Here is an 18,401-nt window from a genome sequence, read left to right on the forward strand (position 1 = left end):
TGCTTTTCACTATAGGGCTATAATTATACCCCACTGGGTCAAAAAGCCAAGATTTTCGTGACTCAATTGTTTAAGCGTCTAAATAAAATAATTCCCCCTGTCTTCTATAAATAATAATTGCTGTCATATTTCCAAGAAACCACAAAGTGATGACATTAGTTTATTTAGGTTTCTGGTCGTGTTAATAAAAAAATTAAAGCTACTTATCATCACAAACCGATTCAGAAATTCAACTTCTGTTCTCGTAAAAACGAGTGCGCCGTCACAGTGAATTTGTAAAAGACGTCTTTACCAAACATGAATGTTTTGAACAATAGTATTCCCAGAATGCAAGACAGCTTCTGAATAGTTCAATCGACGAATTGAAAAAACGCAGTTATAGCGACATGTCGCATGTTCTACTGTACATACAAACAAAACGGCTTTAAAACTGTTTTTCTTTTTAAATCTTATATATTTACACCATATATATTGTAACAGTTTTATATTTTCTAAGTTTAAACATTGCTGACAATTTTTGGAGAATTAAAAAGATAAAGGAATGGTTTTATCACTCGAAAATCTAATACAATATTTGAATAGTTCCGGTTTTTTAGAAAAAAATTAAGTATAAGGTTATCAGTGAATTGTAATTAATGTTACATTTGTGATATTAATTTGTAATTAGAAACTATTGTAATTGCTTAGAAAATACCTTAAATGAGTTAATCTTACTTAAAACGGTCAACAAATATTGGTGGATTGTCATTGATATCTAAAATGTTCACATAAACCATTGTCTGAGCAGTATTTAATCCATCACTCGCTTCGACTGATATATTAACGGTTGATTCTGCCTCTCTGTCAATAGCTTGGTTACTTCTAATAACACCTAAAATTAATAATTTTGAAATAGTAAATATTTAAAATGTTTCATATACATCTATGTCTTTTTTTTCCACTACGGATAAGCGTTTTTATATTCAAAGCCAAAGCCGGGGGTTTTAAACGTCACGTTATAACGTACATGTAAATTCAGTACATGTATGGGGATAAAGTCCAATTATATAGTTTATGGGGCTAGAGAATAGGAGATATGGATATCGAATGGGGAGAATGGGGATATCAGTTTAAAAATTATTATTCATATTATGAAAATATATCAAATTGTCAAATGGAAGATCATATTGCTTCAGTTATTTTTTTGTGTCCCTTATTTTCATTTTGGATGTGTAATCTTTTTTACTCGGTTCGATACATTGTGTATGCAGATCGTTTCTATTTCATGTGTTCTCGTTCAGGCCACGTTTTTTTTTTTATTTTTACGTATTTGAATCATCCCATTGCTGATGCTTCGGTTGTTTTACCGATATCATATTTATAGTGATTATTTTATATTTTGAAATCGTAAAGTATCTAGGAATGTAAACTTTAAATTGATATTATAATATTCTGTTAAAAAAACTCATTTAGGACTCTATGATAAATGGGAAATTCTATATTTGGAATAGGGTTAATGAAAAAGGAAGGATTAATGATAGAGTGATGGGGGTTGCATAAGGTTTCAAAAGGAATTTTATGATATCAATAGATAATGAAATTAGTCATACAAGACCGATATCATTTGAATCTATTTTAATTGCACGAGATTTAAAAAAAAATGTATATCTCCCGAAAAGCGTTAATATATTGATATAAGAAAGAGCAATGCATTTTTGTTTTGATTGAATTTAATTATAGCTATTAAAGCTAACACCCAATTACAAACAGATAATGCATTCCGCATTTTAATGATATTTACCGGTTAATTTGTCTATGTTAAAACGATTACTCCCAGTCCCATTGATGAGTCGAAAAAAGGCAGTTTGATTTATGTCCTTGTCTGTTGTTCTGATTGGAAAATCCATCTGAAAATGATATTCAGTTTAATCTCACTGAATTAATTTGCTTATAAACCAAGGTGTACTCATTAAAACAAATCACTGACTATTCCTCCTGCACAAAACAGGTTTTCAAAATGCTTAAGTAGCTATGGTCATTATACATGTTTAAAAATCTTATGTCTTTGAATTTTAAACTTGCATCTTATGTTGTATAGCTGTATAGCTGTTCAACTATTTGTACGTTAGAAAGATAACCTAAATTCTAATAATACTATTGATTCTTTCTTTTTTTCTTTTGTTTTTTCAAGTACTTTGATATCAACTTCTATTTTGTTGTCTAGTCTTTATCATCGAATCATGTTCTTTTATATTTGAATCATTGTTCCTTTAATTTCGCCTTCACTTTCATTAAGCATCAAGTGGTATTTTGATACCTTCAATTCTTTATTTGCAGCATTCTCATCTATATCAGCTGTATAACTTGTTTGAGAAAAAGTTGGAGGATTATCATTTTCGTCCACTATAGTTATGGTCAGAGTTCCTATTTCCTTAAAGAGAAACAAAAAGAAATTAAACATGCACACATCACGCTTGACACATTCACGTACACAAACTAAAACTAATTGCTGTAGAGATTTGTACTATTTCCCTTTGATATGGAGACATATTTTAGAAATTAAAATTGATTGATTGATTTAATATGGTTTCACGTCTTATGACAGATATTGTATGCATATCAGGACGAGAATGATTGACCAATCGAAGCAACCCTGACTTGTCCTAGTCCGTCACGTTAAACCGTTAAATCATTATCGTGCTTCCTCGCCGGAAGGAATAGTCAATATGACGGCATGTCAACCCGCTCGCACAATTCTGACTTCGAGCTAACCAGTCGTCACCTCGTCCTCATGAATATCGCGTGCTGAGCGGATAAGCAGTGCCTACCAATTTTAATGTCATTAGTGTATTACGGCTAGGGATCGAACCCACGATCTCCCGAACTCGAAGCGAGCACACTACTCTGATACCATGGACACATTTATGAGTAAGAAAACGACGTGCATATAACACATCCAACTCGTGATTTGATATGGAATGAATGAAATGTTAGATTTTTCCAAGCATCAATTTTTATAGGTTGTCTTTTTAACATAATTACATCATATCATTTAGCCTTCATAATGAAAAAAATATTACTCCATTTTAATTTTTAATTCTTGTTTGAATTCTTTAAAAACGTATCAACGAATGTGGAAATATGTCTTATCTTCATGACCCAACAAAACATATTAATTTCACTCATTGCAGCATAATTTTGACAAAGTACTATATTTAACTCCTGCTGCAATAATATTCGTGGACTACAGTGATTTGCCCATCATAAACATGATAAGTTTATTACTAGTGTTGATGTTTATTGGATACCATTCTATGTCATTTGTATTTGTTTATTAAATATTAAGATATCTCAGATATCTCTACATTGGTCAAGTCGGAGTTATTTAATTACAACATTGATACTATCTTTTAATTTAAGAAAAGGGCTACATTAACGCAAAAGAAGAAAAGAAATTTTGTGAATTTTTGAGAAATATCTTACTCGTAAGGTTGTGTTTCTGATTTTTTTTTCAGCACAATTCTGCAGATAAATCAATTGTTTCAACATTTGTTTCGAAGACAAAATACATTTGTAAACTTGACTTTGACTTTTCAATGTTTGTAAATATGAAGTTATATAGTGATAAGGGTGTCTGTCCTTCCTTTCTTCCTTTCTTCTGTTTCACGAACGGAGAGTCACCTGTTGTTCGTTACTCCTCCTACACCACTCAATTAAACTTAATGAAACTTTTCAGAATTGCTACTAAATATTCTTATGCGCATCTTTTATTGCAGATTTTAATTTAAATCTATTTAGAGGTTCCACATACCAAAACACAAACTTTTGTCATTTTTTATATGGGGCATGGGATACCAATCACATATACCGGCACTCCTACTACACCACTAAATGGAGTTTAAAGAAACTTTACAGAATTTTATTACATTTTACTATCTTGTACCTTTTTCAGATTTTTAGATTTAGGTCTTTACAATTCGGACGTCCAAAAGTGCATGTTATCGAATGGTAGAGTTGGATTATAAGAGTTTCTCTAGTTTTTGTTTATAGTAGAACAGTATAAAATACTTACCACAAAGGAACATGAAAACCCCTCTTTTTTAGCAATAATCCCAAATATAAAAGGTCCATTGTGAACTTCTCTGTCAACAGATTCAATATTACTAACGTCGCCCTATTAAACAATAAAGATTTGTTAATTCTACAAAATAAGCTATAATCAAATCACAATAGCTTGTAATCCATGAGCTGGGAGGGTCCACCGTGCACCCCCAACTCATCAATTTTATAATGTTTTTAGGTATGTTTATACCTCCCATTACCGAATCAAATTGTCGCAAAAGAATGTTCTCGGATGCTTTTCACTATAGGGCTATAATTATACCCCACTGGGTCAAAAAGCCAAGATTTTCGTGACTCAATTGTTTAAGCGTCTAAGCCTTTCAGGGATAGCATATGTGAACAAACTTAACACATTTACACATTATCGTGTACCCCAATGTCTTAGCTTTACAATGGTACCAGGTAAAATGCGGTAACACTTAGGGTTATGGGGTAAAAGTCCGCCGAAAAATCGCTTCAATTGACATATTTTTCAATGTCAAACCCCTAAAGTATTAATGCTACAGTAAAAATGGCTTATTTGGTATTTTCTGTTTCGTATTATCACAATTTATACTTCTGGGGTTCTTTTGAGGATTTTTGGCGATTTTTCGTAGTCAGAAAAAAAAATGCGAAAAATGAGATGTTCGATTTTTCGGTCACAAGTCACATAAATTCTACTATTCAAATTATTACTCGACTAATACGTCTCAAATTTGGTATTACTCGATAGATAATTTAATTTCCTGCAGAAATAAACCATGAAAGACTACTTTTCAAGAAAGTATTTTTTAAAAAATGTGGAAAATATTACCCCTACCAATAGAAAACTGGTCTCCCCTTTTTATAAAAAAACCATTATTGTCATATTGAAACTGGAAAATACGCTCCTAAAATGATAAGATATGTTTGAAACATCGATAATTAAAACAACAGAACCCAACTTCACTATTGTACACCGTTTATATATCAATAATTAACATTTGAGTTCATGTTGCAGTATTTTTTTTATGGGTAGGGATGGCAATTTTTCACCTCACTTGACTTAGAAAAGTTCAAATATTTATAACTTGGGCTCATTTCGAAGCTAAGATACTACATTAATGTAATATATCACACAAAAGCTTGACTACGTTATTCTTATAAAAGGGAAATAAATAGAAGAAATTCTGAAATTCTGAAATTCTGAAAATGAATACCTAAAATATGAGTTTCCCGGTGCCAGTATGCTGTGAATAAGAATTCTGTTTGATATTGAACCAGTTTTCAAGGGTTAGGGGTAATATTTTCAACATTTTTTGAAAATCCTTTCTTGAAAAGTAGTATTTCGTGGTTTATTTCTGTAGGAAATTAAACTATCTATTAAATTTAAGACGTTTTAGTTGGGCAACAACTTGTAGGGTCGAATTTATGTGACTTTTGACCAAAAAATCGAACATTTTTCGCATTTTTTGATAAATGCTGACTACGAAAATCGTCAAAATCATCAAAAGAAACTCAGATGTATAAATTGTGATAATACTAAACAGAAAATACTTAATAAGCCATTTTTTACTGAAGAATAAATACTCTAGGGGTTTTGACATTGAAAAATATGTCAATTTAATCGATTTTTCGGCGGAGTAGGGGTATATTTTTTCTCATTTGACCGCAAAGTCCTAAGTGCTACTGCAATTTTCTTGGTACCATTGTAAAGCTGCGAAATTTGGCCACATGATGATATATACGTATGCCTGTTTTCTTCGTTCTGTAGAAAGAGGAAGTTCGAAGAATCAAAACACTTTAAAAAAATATTTTTTTTGCCTCAACGAATTATAAACAGTAGCCAAAAAATTCAAAAATGCTCCAGTTAATGTTTTGGCGACAAAAATATTCTTAAATGGGAGGTATAAGGGTACCTGAAAATCATATTTTGGTTGATGAGTGAGTGGGAGGGGGTGCACGGGGGGTTATATCAGCCCACGTACTATAGTAATTGTACAACATCTCAACACAATATTAGTTGATAATCTAATAGTTAGTTACTATCTATGTAGTAGGATAATCACATGTCATTAATTGAAATACATGTAAAATATTATATTAAAAAAATACAGAATCAAACATGTCAAAAAATGTAAGATATGCAAAGTTTGTTTAACGCCTTTAAGAAAAAAAAGAAGGCGCTATTGAAGACTACCTTTTTATTACTTTTTTAATTGTTTTACGTTGATATTAATGATAATTATGATAAGTTTTACAATATTTGTTATATATTGTCACAACCATTTTGTCAGTTTTTATAATATCAATGTTATAATAGCACGTATAAAGACTTACAGATTGAGGATCCACAATAAACTTAGATGAAGAATCAGCATTGGCAAATTTATAGTCCGTGAACCCACCGATAAAGACAGATTTGATGACGGTAGTATTAACATTTTCCTTTAGACTTGCCTTGAGCGATAAGACTGCATGATCATTATCTTGTTTTTTCACAGTTATACCTATTTCTGTCGAAATACTATACCGGCCGTCATATACTGTCACACTTGTATCAAATGAGGAAATAAGTTCACCTTGTTGTGTTATGACACCGTAGTCATCGATTGCTAATGTGTGGTTATCTGAAATGGTATATTTGAGCGTAGAATCAGAATCAGAATCGTTTGCTCTCACTACACCTACGACATTCCCAATATCTGCCGATTCAACTACTGTAAAATCATAAGAATCTTGAAGAAAATATGGTGCATTGTTGTTTACGTCTATTACCTTAAACATAATCGTAACATTGTAATCCGTTTCGTTGAATCTAAAGGTAATTGTCTCTGTAATTTCGGTGAGGACACTGTAATTCAATACTGTTGTACCCAAAAGCAAGGCGCACTTGTTAAAATGAAAACCTGCCTCATGGATGATTTCAAATTGGGATTGTAAATATAAATACGCAATTGCAGTGTCTGGTGAGCTATCTTCCAAAAGGGGCCGCCCAATAAACTGTCGTCGTAAAAATGTTGCTTTAATTTCTCCAACAACTTTTTTGTCATACGAAATATTAAATTTCTCGGAATTTGCTATTACAGTGCAGTTATAGTAATCATCTATGTTTACATCAATTTTTGTATAAATATTGCCAAATTCTCCTATACCTATCAAATCATGGTTCTCCTCCAAGTTTAAGAGGCCAGTGTCGGAATCACTATATTCCTCTAGTTGACCAATTGTGGTATTTCCTGGAGTGCCATCAAGTATAAATATTTCCTTATAAATTCCTTTTTTGATTCTTGTAACATGAATATTATAGTAATCCCGAATAATAACATTTTCTATTGTCGCTGTTACAATCAATGATATTTCATACTTTGATTGAGTCGACGGATTCGTACAACTCACATCAAAACTCATATTAATATATGGTGTATACAGATTTGTATGGCAATAACCAGAATATCGTCCTACAATCAACGTAGTAACGTTCGTCTTGTTGAACTGATCAATCCTATCCATAACTAAAAGTAATATTACAAGATATAACAGTTTTCATTTTCATTTTCATTCAACAAATGTACACTTATTAGTTAACAAAACTGTAAGTGCCGATGACTGAAAACAATGTCGTTAACAGTGATAACAAAGGTACACTTGTTGGTTAACAAAACATCAAGTGTCGACAACACAAAACAATATCATTAACAGTGATAAAAAGTATACGTATAGTTGAAACTTCAGTCAGTAGTAAATACATACAACTAGCACACATGCTGCTGAAGGGGGAGAATACAAATAAGAAATATGACATTAAAAAAACTAGTGTCTTTAGTATCTGCAGCGTCTTTAATTCCATATGTTCGGGAATGAGATATATTTTAACAAAATTGAGGCTTACATAGTCACGTACATCATATATATAGCGGATTCTGACATTAAAAACTTTTATCTGCATTCCTTTTTCTTGAGTTATTTCAATGTAGAAAACGATTGACTAGTAGTAGTACACAATTGGTGCCCAGCCGGATACATCTTGCCCGTTGAAACACATATGCATCAACCATGTTCAGTACATGGTTTATCAAAGGTTCAATATAGAAATGACCTATCTTGATAAGGAACATGAATGCTTTTGCCAAAATTATAAAACCGTAACAATGTAACAAATGGATTCAATCTTTAAGGCCAAGAAAAAATCATGTATAACCTTGGTTCCCTTAATTACTCTTTAAATTTGGATAATTGTACGACGTCGTCTTTCTTAGTTTGCGATTAATCACACAATTCCACCTACCTATATCAATTGTCCAGTATTCACTATCGGATGAATAATGTCTTATTTTAGATTTGAAAATCTCTTCGGGAACTATAAGGTAAATACAATAAAACATTAAATTAATTCAAAACTCAAACATTATTTTACCGTCAAAACATAACTTTGTTATACTGGTATTTTCTATTTAATCGCCGTTCAGGCTTTTAATTCAACTGTCTGTTTTACGAATAAGATAAAAACGAAAAAGCAAGATAAGATTATGATTTTCTGCTTTAGAGCACGCAAGACTATATATCAAACCTAGCAATTTCCTTCACAAAATAAAGCCAAAACAAAATGTTTTACTTGAATGTTGTACAATATACTTACTTTTTCGACAAATATTTATTGATTGTGCGTATCCATGAGAACATTTGCAAACCCATAATGTACTATTTTCAGTTGCAGAACAATGACTGTTATTGACATTACATTTTCCACTGATACTGTGTTCACCACATTCGTCACCTAAACCTACATCAGACCGAGTGACATTGACCTCTGGGCAAGGTATTGTTGTTGTTTCTGAAATGAAAATAAAGAAATGATCAATATATTTTGTTTGATTGTGTTCTGGCTTAATAAATCAAACCTTTTCTATATTTGAAACATCTTTCGGGATTTGGCGATGATTGTACTTTAAAGAAGAAAAACAGCGTGCACAATATGACGTTTACTACCAGATGACCATGTTTATTTCATGACGACGTATCTGTCACCGTCGTCGACCATGGTTTCAATTACGTAATGTTCCCACAATACTACAAACAACATTTACAATTATTATTTGTGAATATTTGTGCCTATATCTGAAAAAAAGCTTTGGAACGTAGTGTGCTTCAATAAGTCTTCTTTTCGAATACTTTATGTCCGTTTTCATTTTCTTAGGAAATGTTTGCATCGATTAAAGAATAGATCAGACTTTTGTTTAGTTTGCTTTTCGATCCATTAATCGACACCCGACACCCGCAATTTACAACCGGTGAGGTATTAGGAATGAAAGACCCCATTTTAGGAATATAAAGTTTTGATTTCTGTATACAAAATTAACCTTAACTATTACATGAAATATTACCATATGCTCTGAAAAAAAGAAGTATTTTTTTAAAAGGAAACAAGAGTAAGAAAAAAGTTGTAAAATTGAGGATAAAAACTACTCTAGCATCACTCAGTATGCGTAAAGCGTTAAAACTTACCATACCCTGTAAAGTAACCAAAGCCTTGTACTCACCTTTTCATTTTATGATAACTTTAAAAACAAAAAAACAAAAAACAAAAACAGTTAACTGATATACTTACCAATCAGATTGATAGGATATAAAGTGCTATACTATCTAATCTTACGTGTATAACTCGAAACCAGTCACTTGCGCAGCACTTGATTATGTTGAAGGTACCTGAATGTATAAAACTGTTGGTTTACATATGCAAATATCGTTTCTGTTAAATTAATGTATTAATCATTAATTTGATCCTCTATCCTACATATTAACATCTAAATGAACTGTCCCGTACCACCATACATCATGTACAAAGTTACAGCCTTAGATTAATCCTACGAGGAGGAATGACCCGGCCAGCGAAAGCTATATTTTAATATAGCCTAGCTGGCCGAGTGGTCTAGGGCGCTGGACTTAGTGCAGGCGGTGTTGCCATAGATGTCACAGCAGTACGAGTTCGAGTCCCGCGGAGGGAACGACCAAAAATTTGCATCGCAAATTTGACAGTTCTAACATCGTTGGGAATTTTTCAGACCTTTCTATATATATATATATATATATATATATATATATATATCGACAAGGGCGTTTCGTCTCATTAGTGTATTCCTGGATCGGCCACTAACTATTAGCAAAGATCCTCCCAACTCTATCTGACAAAGCACACTATGGGATGTGCCATGACGAACAATGTTTAAAAAATTGTAGAACTTGGTGTTGCATTTATGAGACTAGATTTTGTACCTTTCAATCGTAAATGGCAATAAATACGGAAATTTAATTTCCTAATAGGATAATTAGAAAGAGTGAATAACCAATAAATGACCACGAGTGCAGTAGAACGCCGAGATTTAACGAGTGTGTCGACCGTGTTCTGCGCACGAGTTTAATCTTCAAACGTTCTTGACACGAGTGATCATATTTTGGTTATTCTCGAAAACCAATTGATTATCCTATTTATTATAAAGATTTTCTTCATAATTTATCGATATTTTCAACGTAAATTTGGAATTGTGTGATTGGTGGATTGATATTAAAATTGTGACGTTTTGGCTGGAGAAAATGTGAGAGTGAAATTATCGACTTTTTTTTCACAGTGTGAATTATCGAAATTTATTACACTTGGAACATTCGATAAACACTGCTATCTATATAATAATGTATATTAACAACTTTTCAGTCATTACAAACTCCTTCTTTGACATCATCCGTTATTGATTTTACCCGTACGCATGTGAGTATGATTGTTTAACAAAAGTCAAATAAATTCATTTCATAGCCAATGAAAATGATTCAACAGTACAAGTACCTGTATGTATACAACGTTAGGTGGGGTGCCTTTATCAGAAACGATTACATCAAAAACTACATTGTCCTTATCATATTCTGTAATAATGGATTCGAGAACAATTTCACCAGTAGTTGTATTTATCTCAAAATAACCATTTTCTTGAGGACCTATGATAAAACAACAAACACATTCAAGAACAAAAATCTGCATTTCAACAGTTATGCTAGAGTTAGGATTTTTTCGATGTGTAAATTTCGACAAAATCAAAAGAAAACAGAACAAACAAACAAAAACAGAAACATTGCCATTGCATATGTTGACATCCAGTGGACAATCTAACATAGTCGTCTATTTCAATATTGGAAATAAATAAACAAATATAGAAATTTGGTTACCAATTTTGTTTCGAAATGATTGTTTGAGATATACAATCTTGATACTGATTGTATAAAGCATTAAAGATCCTTTTACATTTTTAGTCCTTAAAATTTGTGATTTTCTTGTAGATTGTATGCTGTTATAAAAAGTGTCATGCTCCCAGTTTTTAGTGGAGTCCGAGTTGCTCATTTACTTTTGTTACTTTGTATGTATGATTTTAGTTACTTTATGTTCTTTGTTGTGTATGTCTATTTTCCATGTCTGGTCTTTGTCCCTGGATTACATTCTTTTGATTACCGCTATAACCTTGGTTCCCTTGATTACTCTTGTAGTAAAAACACAGTAATAAACAATGTCAAATAAAACTTAATGATATGACAAGCATAAAACATAATAAATACAATCATTTTTCCCAATTTTCGTTTTCATTTTATTATTTTCATGACTATAACTTTATTTGAATTGTTCGGTTAAAAATTTACAAATTATTACATTACGTTTTCCATATCGGCCTGTGTATCAATACAATACTTCCATACTGAGCCCAAGAGCTTTTCTGGGGTTGATGCAAGGTATGCAATGTCATAATCTTTTTATCACACATTTGAATAGTTACAAAAGATTTATAGCTGACTATTTCAAGTCATATTGCAATGTTCAGTTTGATTTACATGTATAAACAAATTATTTGATTTATTATAAGAATGTTATCATTTTAACTATGACATTTCCATTGGCAATGGCTGATCTTGATGACTTTGCCGTTAACGACGGGTCAGTATAAAGTTACCAACCCACCCTGATATCGACGTACAACTTTCGACGTTATAAAAAACGCAAAAAACGTCCATACTACTACCAAATACTATTTTTCGCGAAAATAATTTAAAAAAAAATACATTCATGGCCAGAGTTAAGCAATGGTAATAAAATATGCACTTAATTAGACGTTGCATGTATGTTTAATAAAGGATCTGAATGTCAACAGTCGAACAGATGCGGCAAAGAAGGTAAAGGCAAAATTACTCTTTTTTTCGTCATTTTTCTAAACATAATACGAATATAAAACATAAAGAGATGAAGTGGCACGTGTAAAGTTATTCTGTACCAAAAGGGATGTGAAACAAGATTTCACATACAATAATAGATGATAAAAAGGTATTCGATTGCTTATACATTGTCTTTCTTTATCAATCAGAGTAAAGGCAAGGTGTTTATTTTCTTTAAGACGAATATGATACCAACAAGACGAAGAAAATTATTTAAAGCCTAAAAATGATATCAATGTACTAAAATAATAAACTCAGAACTAAACATTAACCTGCGCTTGACTAAACGTATGAGTGTGGAAAGCATGTTTGATAAACACTAGCGAGGTCATTTGATGTAAAATCTGGATTTAAATAAAAGAGGTGAAACTACATCTTTGTAAACACATCCGTGCGTATGGTAAAGAGGGTGCACTGTAATATCATAAAAAAATCAACCGGTTTATAATTTTAACCATAAAACTTTTAAATACAAAATCTATATCAGAAACTGCAATTAGTAAAGGTCATTCACGGTTAACAAAACACTATCGAACAAGCACACTTTTTCAATCTACCAGGGGTATAGTTTTTACGTTACTATTGTCCTTTCTGCATACAAAACAGTCTGCATTTTGAAGAAAACTACGCACTCATCTCATACTCAAATAAATTATTCCAGGAACGATAACCATTAAAAATTATCAATGATATGGCAGTGAAGGGGGGTATAAGCAAACAGACTCTGTTTCAAATCCCAAAATGTTCGATATATATATACGCCCAGAAATGTTGTGCAGTGCGACCAATTTAAATTTAGTTTTTGAAAGTCGTAATGTTTCATATCCTTGGTATCAAGTTATATGTGTCAAAAACAAAGGTAATCCCGCAAATGCGGACAATTATAGAGGTATCACAATACTTAGCTGATATAGAAACTGTTTTTCTATGTATTTTAAACAATAGATTATTCAAAAACTTTGAATACTTAGGCTTATCATGTGAAAAGCAAGCTGGTTTTTCATAAAGGCTATGGTACTGTTGACCACATTTTTAACTTAAAATGCCTTATTGATATGTTTTTATTTAGAAAAAAAAACTGTAGTGTGCTTTTGCAGAATATCGAAAAGATTATTCGATTCTGTGAACAGGGTATTATAATGGCAAAAACTAACGTTATGGTATTGATGGTAAAATGCTTATTATTGTACAAAATTTATATATGAATAGTAAGTCTTGTGTTAGATCTGGTAACGACTTCTCAGAATATTTTACCTCCAATGTAGGAGAAGGTAAAATCTTTCACTCTTATTGTTTTCAATTTTTCTTAATGATCTGACAGAATGTTTATCATATGTTTATGATGCTCACTGATATATGTAACATTTCTATTTTGTTATTTGATAACGATGATATTGAAGTTTTCTTTAAATTGTATTTGTTATTATATGCGGATGATACTGTCATATTTGCTGAATCTACTACTAAATAACAATCTGCATTAAATACTATTTATTTGTACTATGAAACATGGAAACTCAATCTTAATCTAGCAAAGACTAATATTATGACCTTTTCAAGAAATAGACAGTGTGAGAGTACTTATTTTTTATATAAATAAACAAATAGATGTATAAAAAGATTTTCAATATTTGGGTACAGATTTAATGAATAGTCACGATTAATTTGAACTTGTCAGGTTTGCGAAATTTTGCAAAATTGTAATGTCTGTATTTAAATGATATATTAGATATTATACTCTTTCATCTGCATATGTACTTCATATATATATTTGTTAGTTTATGTATTATCATTGTTTGTTAAATTAATTGTACTATTATGCTTATTATGTAACGCCATTAGTGAAATAAAAAGTTTCAAAGTTTCGAAAGTTTCAAGTCAAAAATATATAACCTATTATTTCAAAAGAGCAAAAACCGAAAAAAAATCTAAGACTTAAAGGAGGAGATTATGTTATTGTGCAAGTCATAAGCATCGAAACTAATCTGTTAAATGTTCACGAAAATTAATTGAAACAAAACAATTTCCTTTTCTCAAATTAATAATTAATTGGGATTACTAATTTTAATTTCCCACGCCTATTGGCGCCACCATGATCGGTTGAACTGTGACGTCACGAAGTCGGTTAGTAAAATGAAAACAATTAGGTAATTGATTACGATGTCCGAATAAAGTGCAATTATGAGACTTTTTCCCTATAATTTCAATCCAAAATATACAGAAGGGGAGATTGAGGCACAATTTGTAAGCAAAAGTCAGACAACATTGACGAACAACGGGATTTGCAGCTAGAAGACTAGTATGTCTGACAAAAATCTAATGGCTAATTCCGAAGAGTATTTGTTGCCAGTCATAAATACCTTTTGCATATTTCTCTTTTAAAATTGGTGCAATCTTAAGCTTGACAAGGCAGCATGTTTTTATGCTTAGAAAAAAAGGATCATAGTAGTATTTACAGAATATTCTTTGTTTACGTGTTATTTGCAGTACTTGTATCAGTACGTAAATGACTTAGATGACGTCATGAGCTAAACTGAAGCTATCGGTAAAAATCAATAAAGTCTGCTTCTGATCTTTCTTCGGATAGAAGTATTCTGCAAGATGGCTATCCACGTATATTTTAAAGATTTCGAATTTTCCATAGTCTTGTGCAATTTACTTCAGAGAACTTCGCATTGAAGGTTACTTGATTATATTTACATGGGTATTATTTTTCATACATAAACTTGATTTTGTTGACCTATGGTCTAATTCTAATAACGACTGGTTCTTAAAATGGTGATACAAAGTGATTAAACATGAATGGGCGCGTTGTTTCAAACCACTAATGAGTATTTTTTCATCGGTTAAATGTGCTGCGAAATTATCAAAGACAGTATTTATTCTTATATTTTATACAGATTAACAGACAAAAAGTTATAGCATAACAGAAAACGTTGTATGGGGTTTATCTCTTGGCAATGAATTTGATCAATAGTACATCTTCACTATAATGTATTGTATTTAAATCTTGTGATTGAACTGAAAATGTGCATCAATAATGTAATAAATTGAATATCTCAACAAATCCTAAATTGAATCTTGTGTTTATTTTCCTTAACACTTTTGTGTTATCAAACTCATAAATCACTTTAAATGTTCTCCAATGACATACTTGTCTAACAAAGTCTTCCTTGTTGAATTTCAAATAAAATAGGTCAAGGTAATACTTGTTCAAGATAGACCGTATCGCTTTATACTTTAATGTGCTGAAATCTGTGAGAATCAGGCAAAAGTGACAAATAATGAATCATACTCAGAAAAAACCAAAAAAAAAAAATTAAAAATCAAAAATAAAAACACATAAAATACAACAACAACAAAAAACGAATAGTTTATGGTCTATTAAAAGCAAATTGACAATTCGTTCGTCTTAAAAATGTCAGAAAATGCTGACCAGTTACAATAAAATGATAGGGAAAGTGAGTTATCTCCGCTGATATCGAAGAAGTGCAACGCGTAGTATTTCATATAATTTATACCTAAAATTACTGACATTTAGAAATGAATGAACGCCATATCAGATATCATATTGAGTACGATTTAACGGAAAGTATGTTTTCCTCCATGAATCACCCACTCTATTCGCTACACTGCTACAGGGAAGATAACATTAACTTATAGAAGGGTCTAAAAATTCCCAACGATGTTAGAACTGTCAAATTTGCGATGCAAATTTTTGGTCGTTCCCTCCGCGGGACTCGAACACGTACCGCTGTGACATCCATGGCAACACTGCCTGCACTAATTGTTGCTCCCTAGACCACTCGGCCAGCTAGGCTATATAAAAATATAGCTTTTTAGTGGGAATTTTCAGATCCTTCTGAGACGTTGTATAATATTGATTGGTTGTGACATGCATCATTAGTTTGATCCTCTATCGTACATAATAACACCTAGATGAACTGTATCGTAATACCATACATCGTGTACTAAGTTACAGCCCTAGATTAATCCTACGAGAAGGAATGACCCGGCCAGCGAAAGCTTATTTTTATATAGCCTAGCTGGCCGAGTGGTCTAGGGCGCTGGAGGTAGTGCAGGCGGTGTTGCCATAGATGTCACAGCGGTACGCGTTCGAGTCCCGCGGTGGGAACGACCAAAAATTTGCTTAGCAAATTTGACAGTTCTAACATCGTTGGAAAGACCTTTATATAAGTTTACGTTATCTTCCCTGTATCAAGTTGATGCGATGGAACAGTGTAGCGAATAGAGTCGTCGCATTCTGAGACGTTATATACATATATGTGTGTTGAAAATGGGGTCAAACATGCAAACCTGATTCCAATTAAAGATGTCACAGTAGCTATTTTTTTTCCCAAACATTCAGGTAATGATTATATTTGCATGTGTATTTGATATTGTTTGCTTGTTTGTTTGTTTTTATAAAGACATATAACTATTTCAATGTTTGTTTTTTGTGATTTTTATTGTTAAAACACTAGTACATCGTCGGTTCAAACATTTGCATTTTCTAATAATTCAAATTAATAATTAATGATTAAAACATTCATGTTATTATGTAGGACTTAAACTATTTTTCCTTTCCATTGATAAGTGATAGTTTTTGTATTCATTCAATCTTACCTCTGTAATCTGCAAGAAAGAAAGATGGTTGACACTAACCGCTTGCTTCGTTTGATTTGTGTGACTCATTTCATAAAACTTCTAAAATAAAAAAAATTATACAATATAAAACAGCATATGCATTCTTACTACAACAAATCAGATAAATATACATGTGCAGGTCATCACAATTTGATATGGGATAGTGTTTGTTCTAGGTTTTTGCCAAGTAAAACAAATGTACTTATAAAGAAAAGACTTACAGAAATGCCAAAGTTCCGTGCATTATTACATGTGTTGGGGTATTCATTACGTAAGGAATATCATAAATTCAATAGCAACTCGAGGGAAGAAGATCCAAGTAAACTACAAATAAATTAATCATTAAACGCCTAATGTTTCACCTCATGTACCTCATAGACGCAGTACATTTAGCGACAAATGTTTTCTTATTTTCCATATCGTTTCTGTGGAAAGATAAAAAACTATAAAAAATGAATAAAAACAACATCATGAAGACTGTATATAAGAAAATGTTTACATTGATATTGATAAAAATGACATTTAAGTATACTTAGCATATCCGATGGTGGAATTTTCAACTTTTCTTTTCAAATTATATGCTTCTCTTTTCTGATATCAATGTGCTTTATAGTCCATGCATGCACCTTATCAAATTAACTAGTAATTTTATCATTTCAACAAGGAAAAAAAGAATTTTTGAAATTCTTGAAAATACAAAACAAGTTATATCAGTTCGATATAATACTTACATGAGAAATCACTCAGTCACTTTCCCATATAGAACTAACATAAACAAACATTACATTACTGATAAGAGGTAAGAATTTAATGATTTATATCTCAAAGGGTGGTTTTTGAATGGTAATATCAAATAAAAATGTGTATTTAATGTTGAGTGGTATCATAAAAGTTGAAGTTACATCGACATGATCGATTTTGTTGATGTGAATTTCAGAGAAGAAACTAAATGAATAAGGAAAACAACGATATTTTATTTTGATATCAAAGAAGAAAATGTAAAATAAATAAATATTTTTTACGTTCATTTCTTGTATTGCACATGATTGAACTTCTTGATGTAGATTTTTTTCCCATTACGATTTTTTGGTATGTTCACCTCTTAAAGACAATTTATTGTTGTATTTTTTTTGTTGCTGAAGGGAGGTTATATCATGAATCACATCTACAGCATATCAAAATTTCCTATATTCATATCATCCTGATATTTTAATGAAGAGAAGAAAATATTATTTATATATATATATTTTTATTTTTGAGGAAAGCACACTATTGGACTTGAGTAGTTGTAACTCTCGATGACTTCATATTTCTAACAATTTTTCTCCATCTTGAATATTCCATATAGGTTTGATTCGAGATAAAAGCTAAATAATTGTTATTGAGGTATTACGTTAAATTGTAAGCTTCAAGAAAATCCTTTGATTGTCTGTTCATGCATAGGTCAA

General features: G+C 31.4%; 2 protein-coding genes across 4 annotated transcripts in view; both read right to left on the bottom strand.

Annotated features, from left to right (window-relative positions):
* The window catches only part of LOC148612272 (protocadherin Fat 4-like), a 29,893-nt gene extending 29,498 nt beyond the window's left edge, over positions 1-395 (bottom strand). Inside the window, exon 1 of the mRNA XM_088595370.1 lies at positions 387-395. Coding sequence (XP_088451496.1) covers positions 387-395 — 9 coding nt within the window. The remainder of the gene's footprint in view (positions 1-386) is intronic.
* On the bottom strand, positions 101-17,782 carry LOC148612273 (protocadherin Fat 3-like). 3 transcript variants are annotated; one of them, XM_088593533.1, is made up of 10 exons: positions 17,685-17,782; positions 16,933-17,013; positions 10,898-11,046; positions 8,699-9,765; positions 8,348-8,419; positions 6,400-7,574; positions 4,052-4,153; positions 2,297-2,410; positions 1,781-1,886; positions 101-871 (listed from the first exon to the last, which is right to left on the bottom strand). In XM_088593533.1, exons 6-10 carry the CDS (start codon positions 7,570-7,572, stop codon positions 711-713), a joined length of 1,656 nt encoding a protein of 551 aa, XP_088449659.1. In that variant the 5' UTR covers positions 7,573-7,574; positions 8,348-8,419; positions 8,699-9,765; positions 10,898-11,046; positions 16,933-17,013; positions 17,685-17,782; the 3' UTR covers positions 101-710. The 3 variants fall into 3 exon arrangements, with proteins under 3 accessions (XP_088449659.1, XP_088449660.1, XP_088449661.1); XM_088593534.1 differs by lacking the exon at positions 17,685-17,782 and adding an exon at positions 17,486-17,595; XM_088593535.1 differs by lacking the exon at positions 10,898-11,046.
* Between the last annotated feature and the right edge of the window lie 619 nt (positions 17,783-18,401).

Source organism: Perna viridis, chromosome 7 (assembly GCF_037379345.1).
Source record: "Perna viridis isolate PV_CMFRI_1.1 ecotype Kerala chromosome 7, ASM3737934v1, whole genome shotgun sequence".
Classification (NCBI taxonomy): Eukaryota; Metazoa; Mollusca; class Bivalvia; order Mytilida; family Mytilidae; genus Perna; species Perna viridis.

Bases quoted from the DNA above. Each gene is read 5' to 3' on its own strand.
- LOC148612273 (XM_088593535.1), bottom strand. From the start codon at position 7,572: ATGGATAGGATTGATCAGTTCAACAAGACGAACGTTACTACGTTGATT. The intron at 2,411-4,051 runs GTAAGTATTTTA...TTTCTCTTTAAG, and splicing joins GGTTTTCATGTTCCTTTGTG to GAAATAGGAACTCTGACCAT. The intron at 872-1,780 runs GTAAATATCATT...TATTAATTTTAG, and splicing joins TAACATAGACAAATTAACCG to GTGTTATTAGAAGTAACCAA.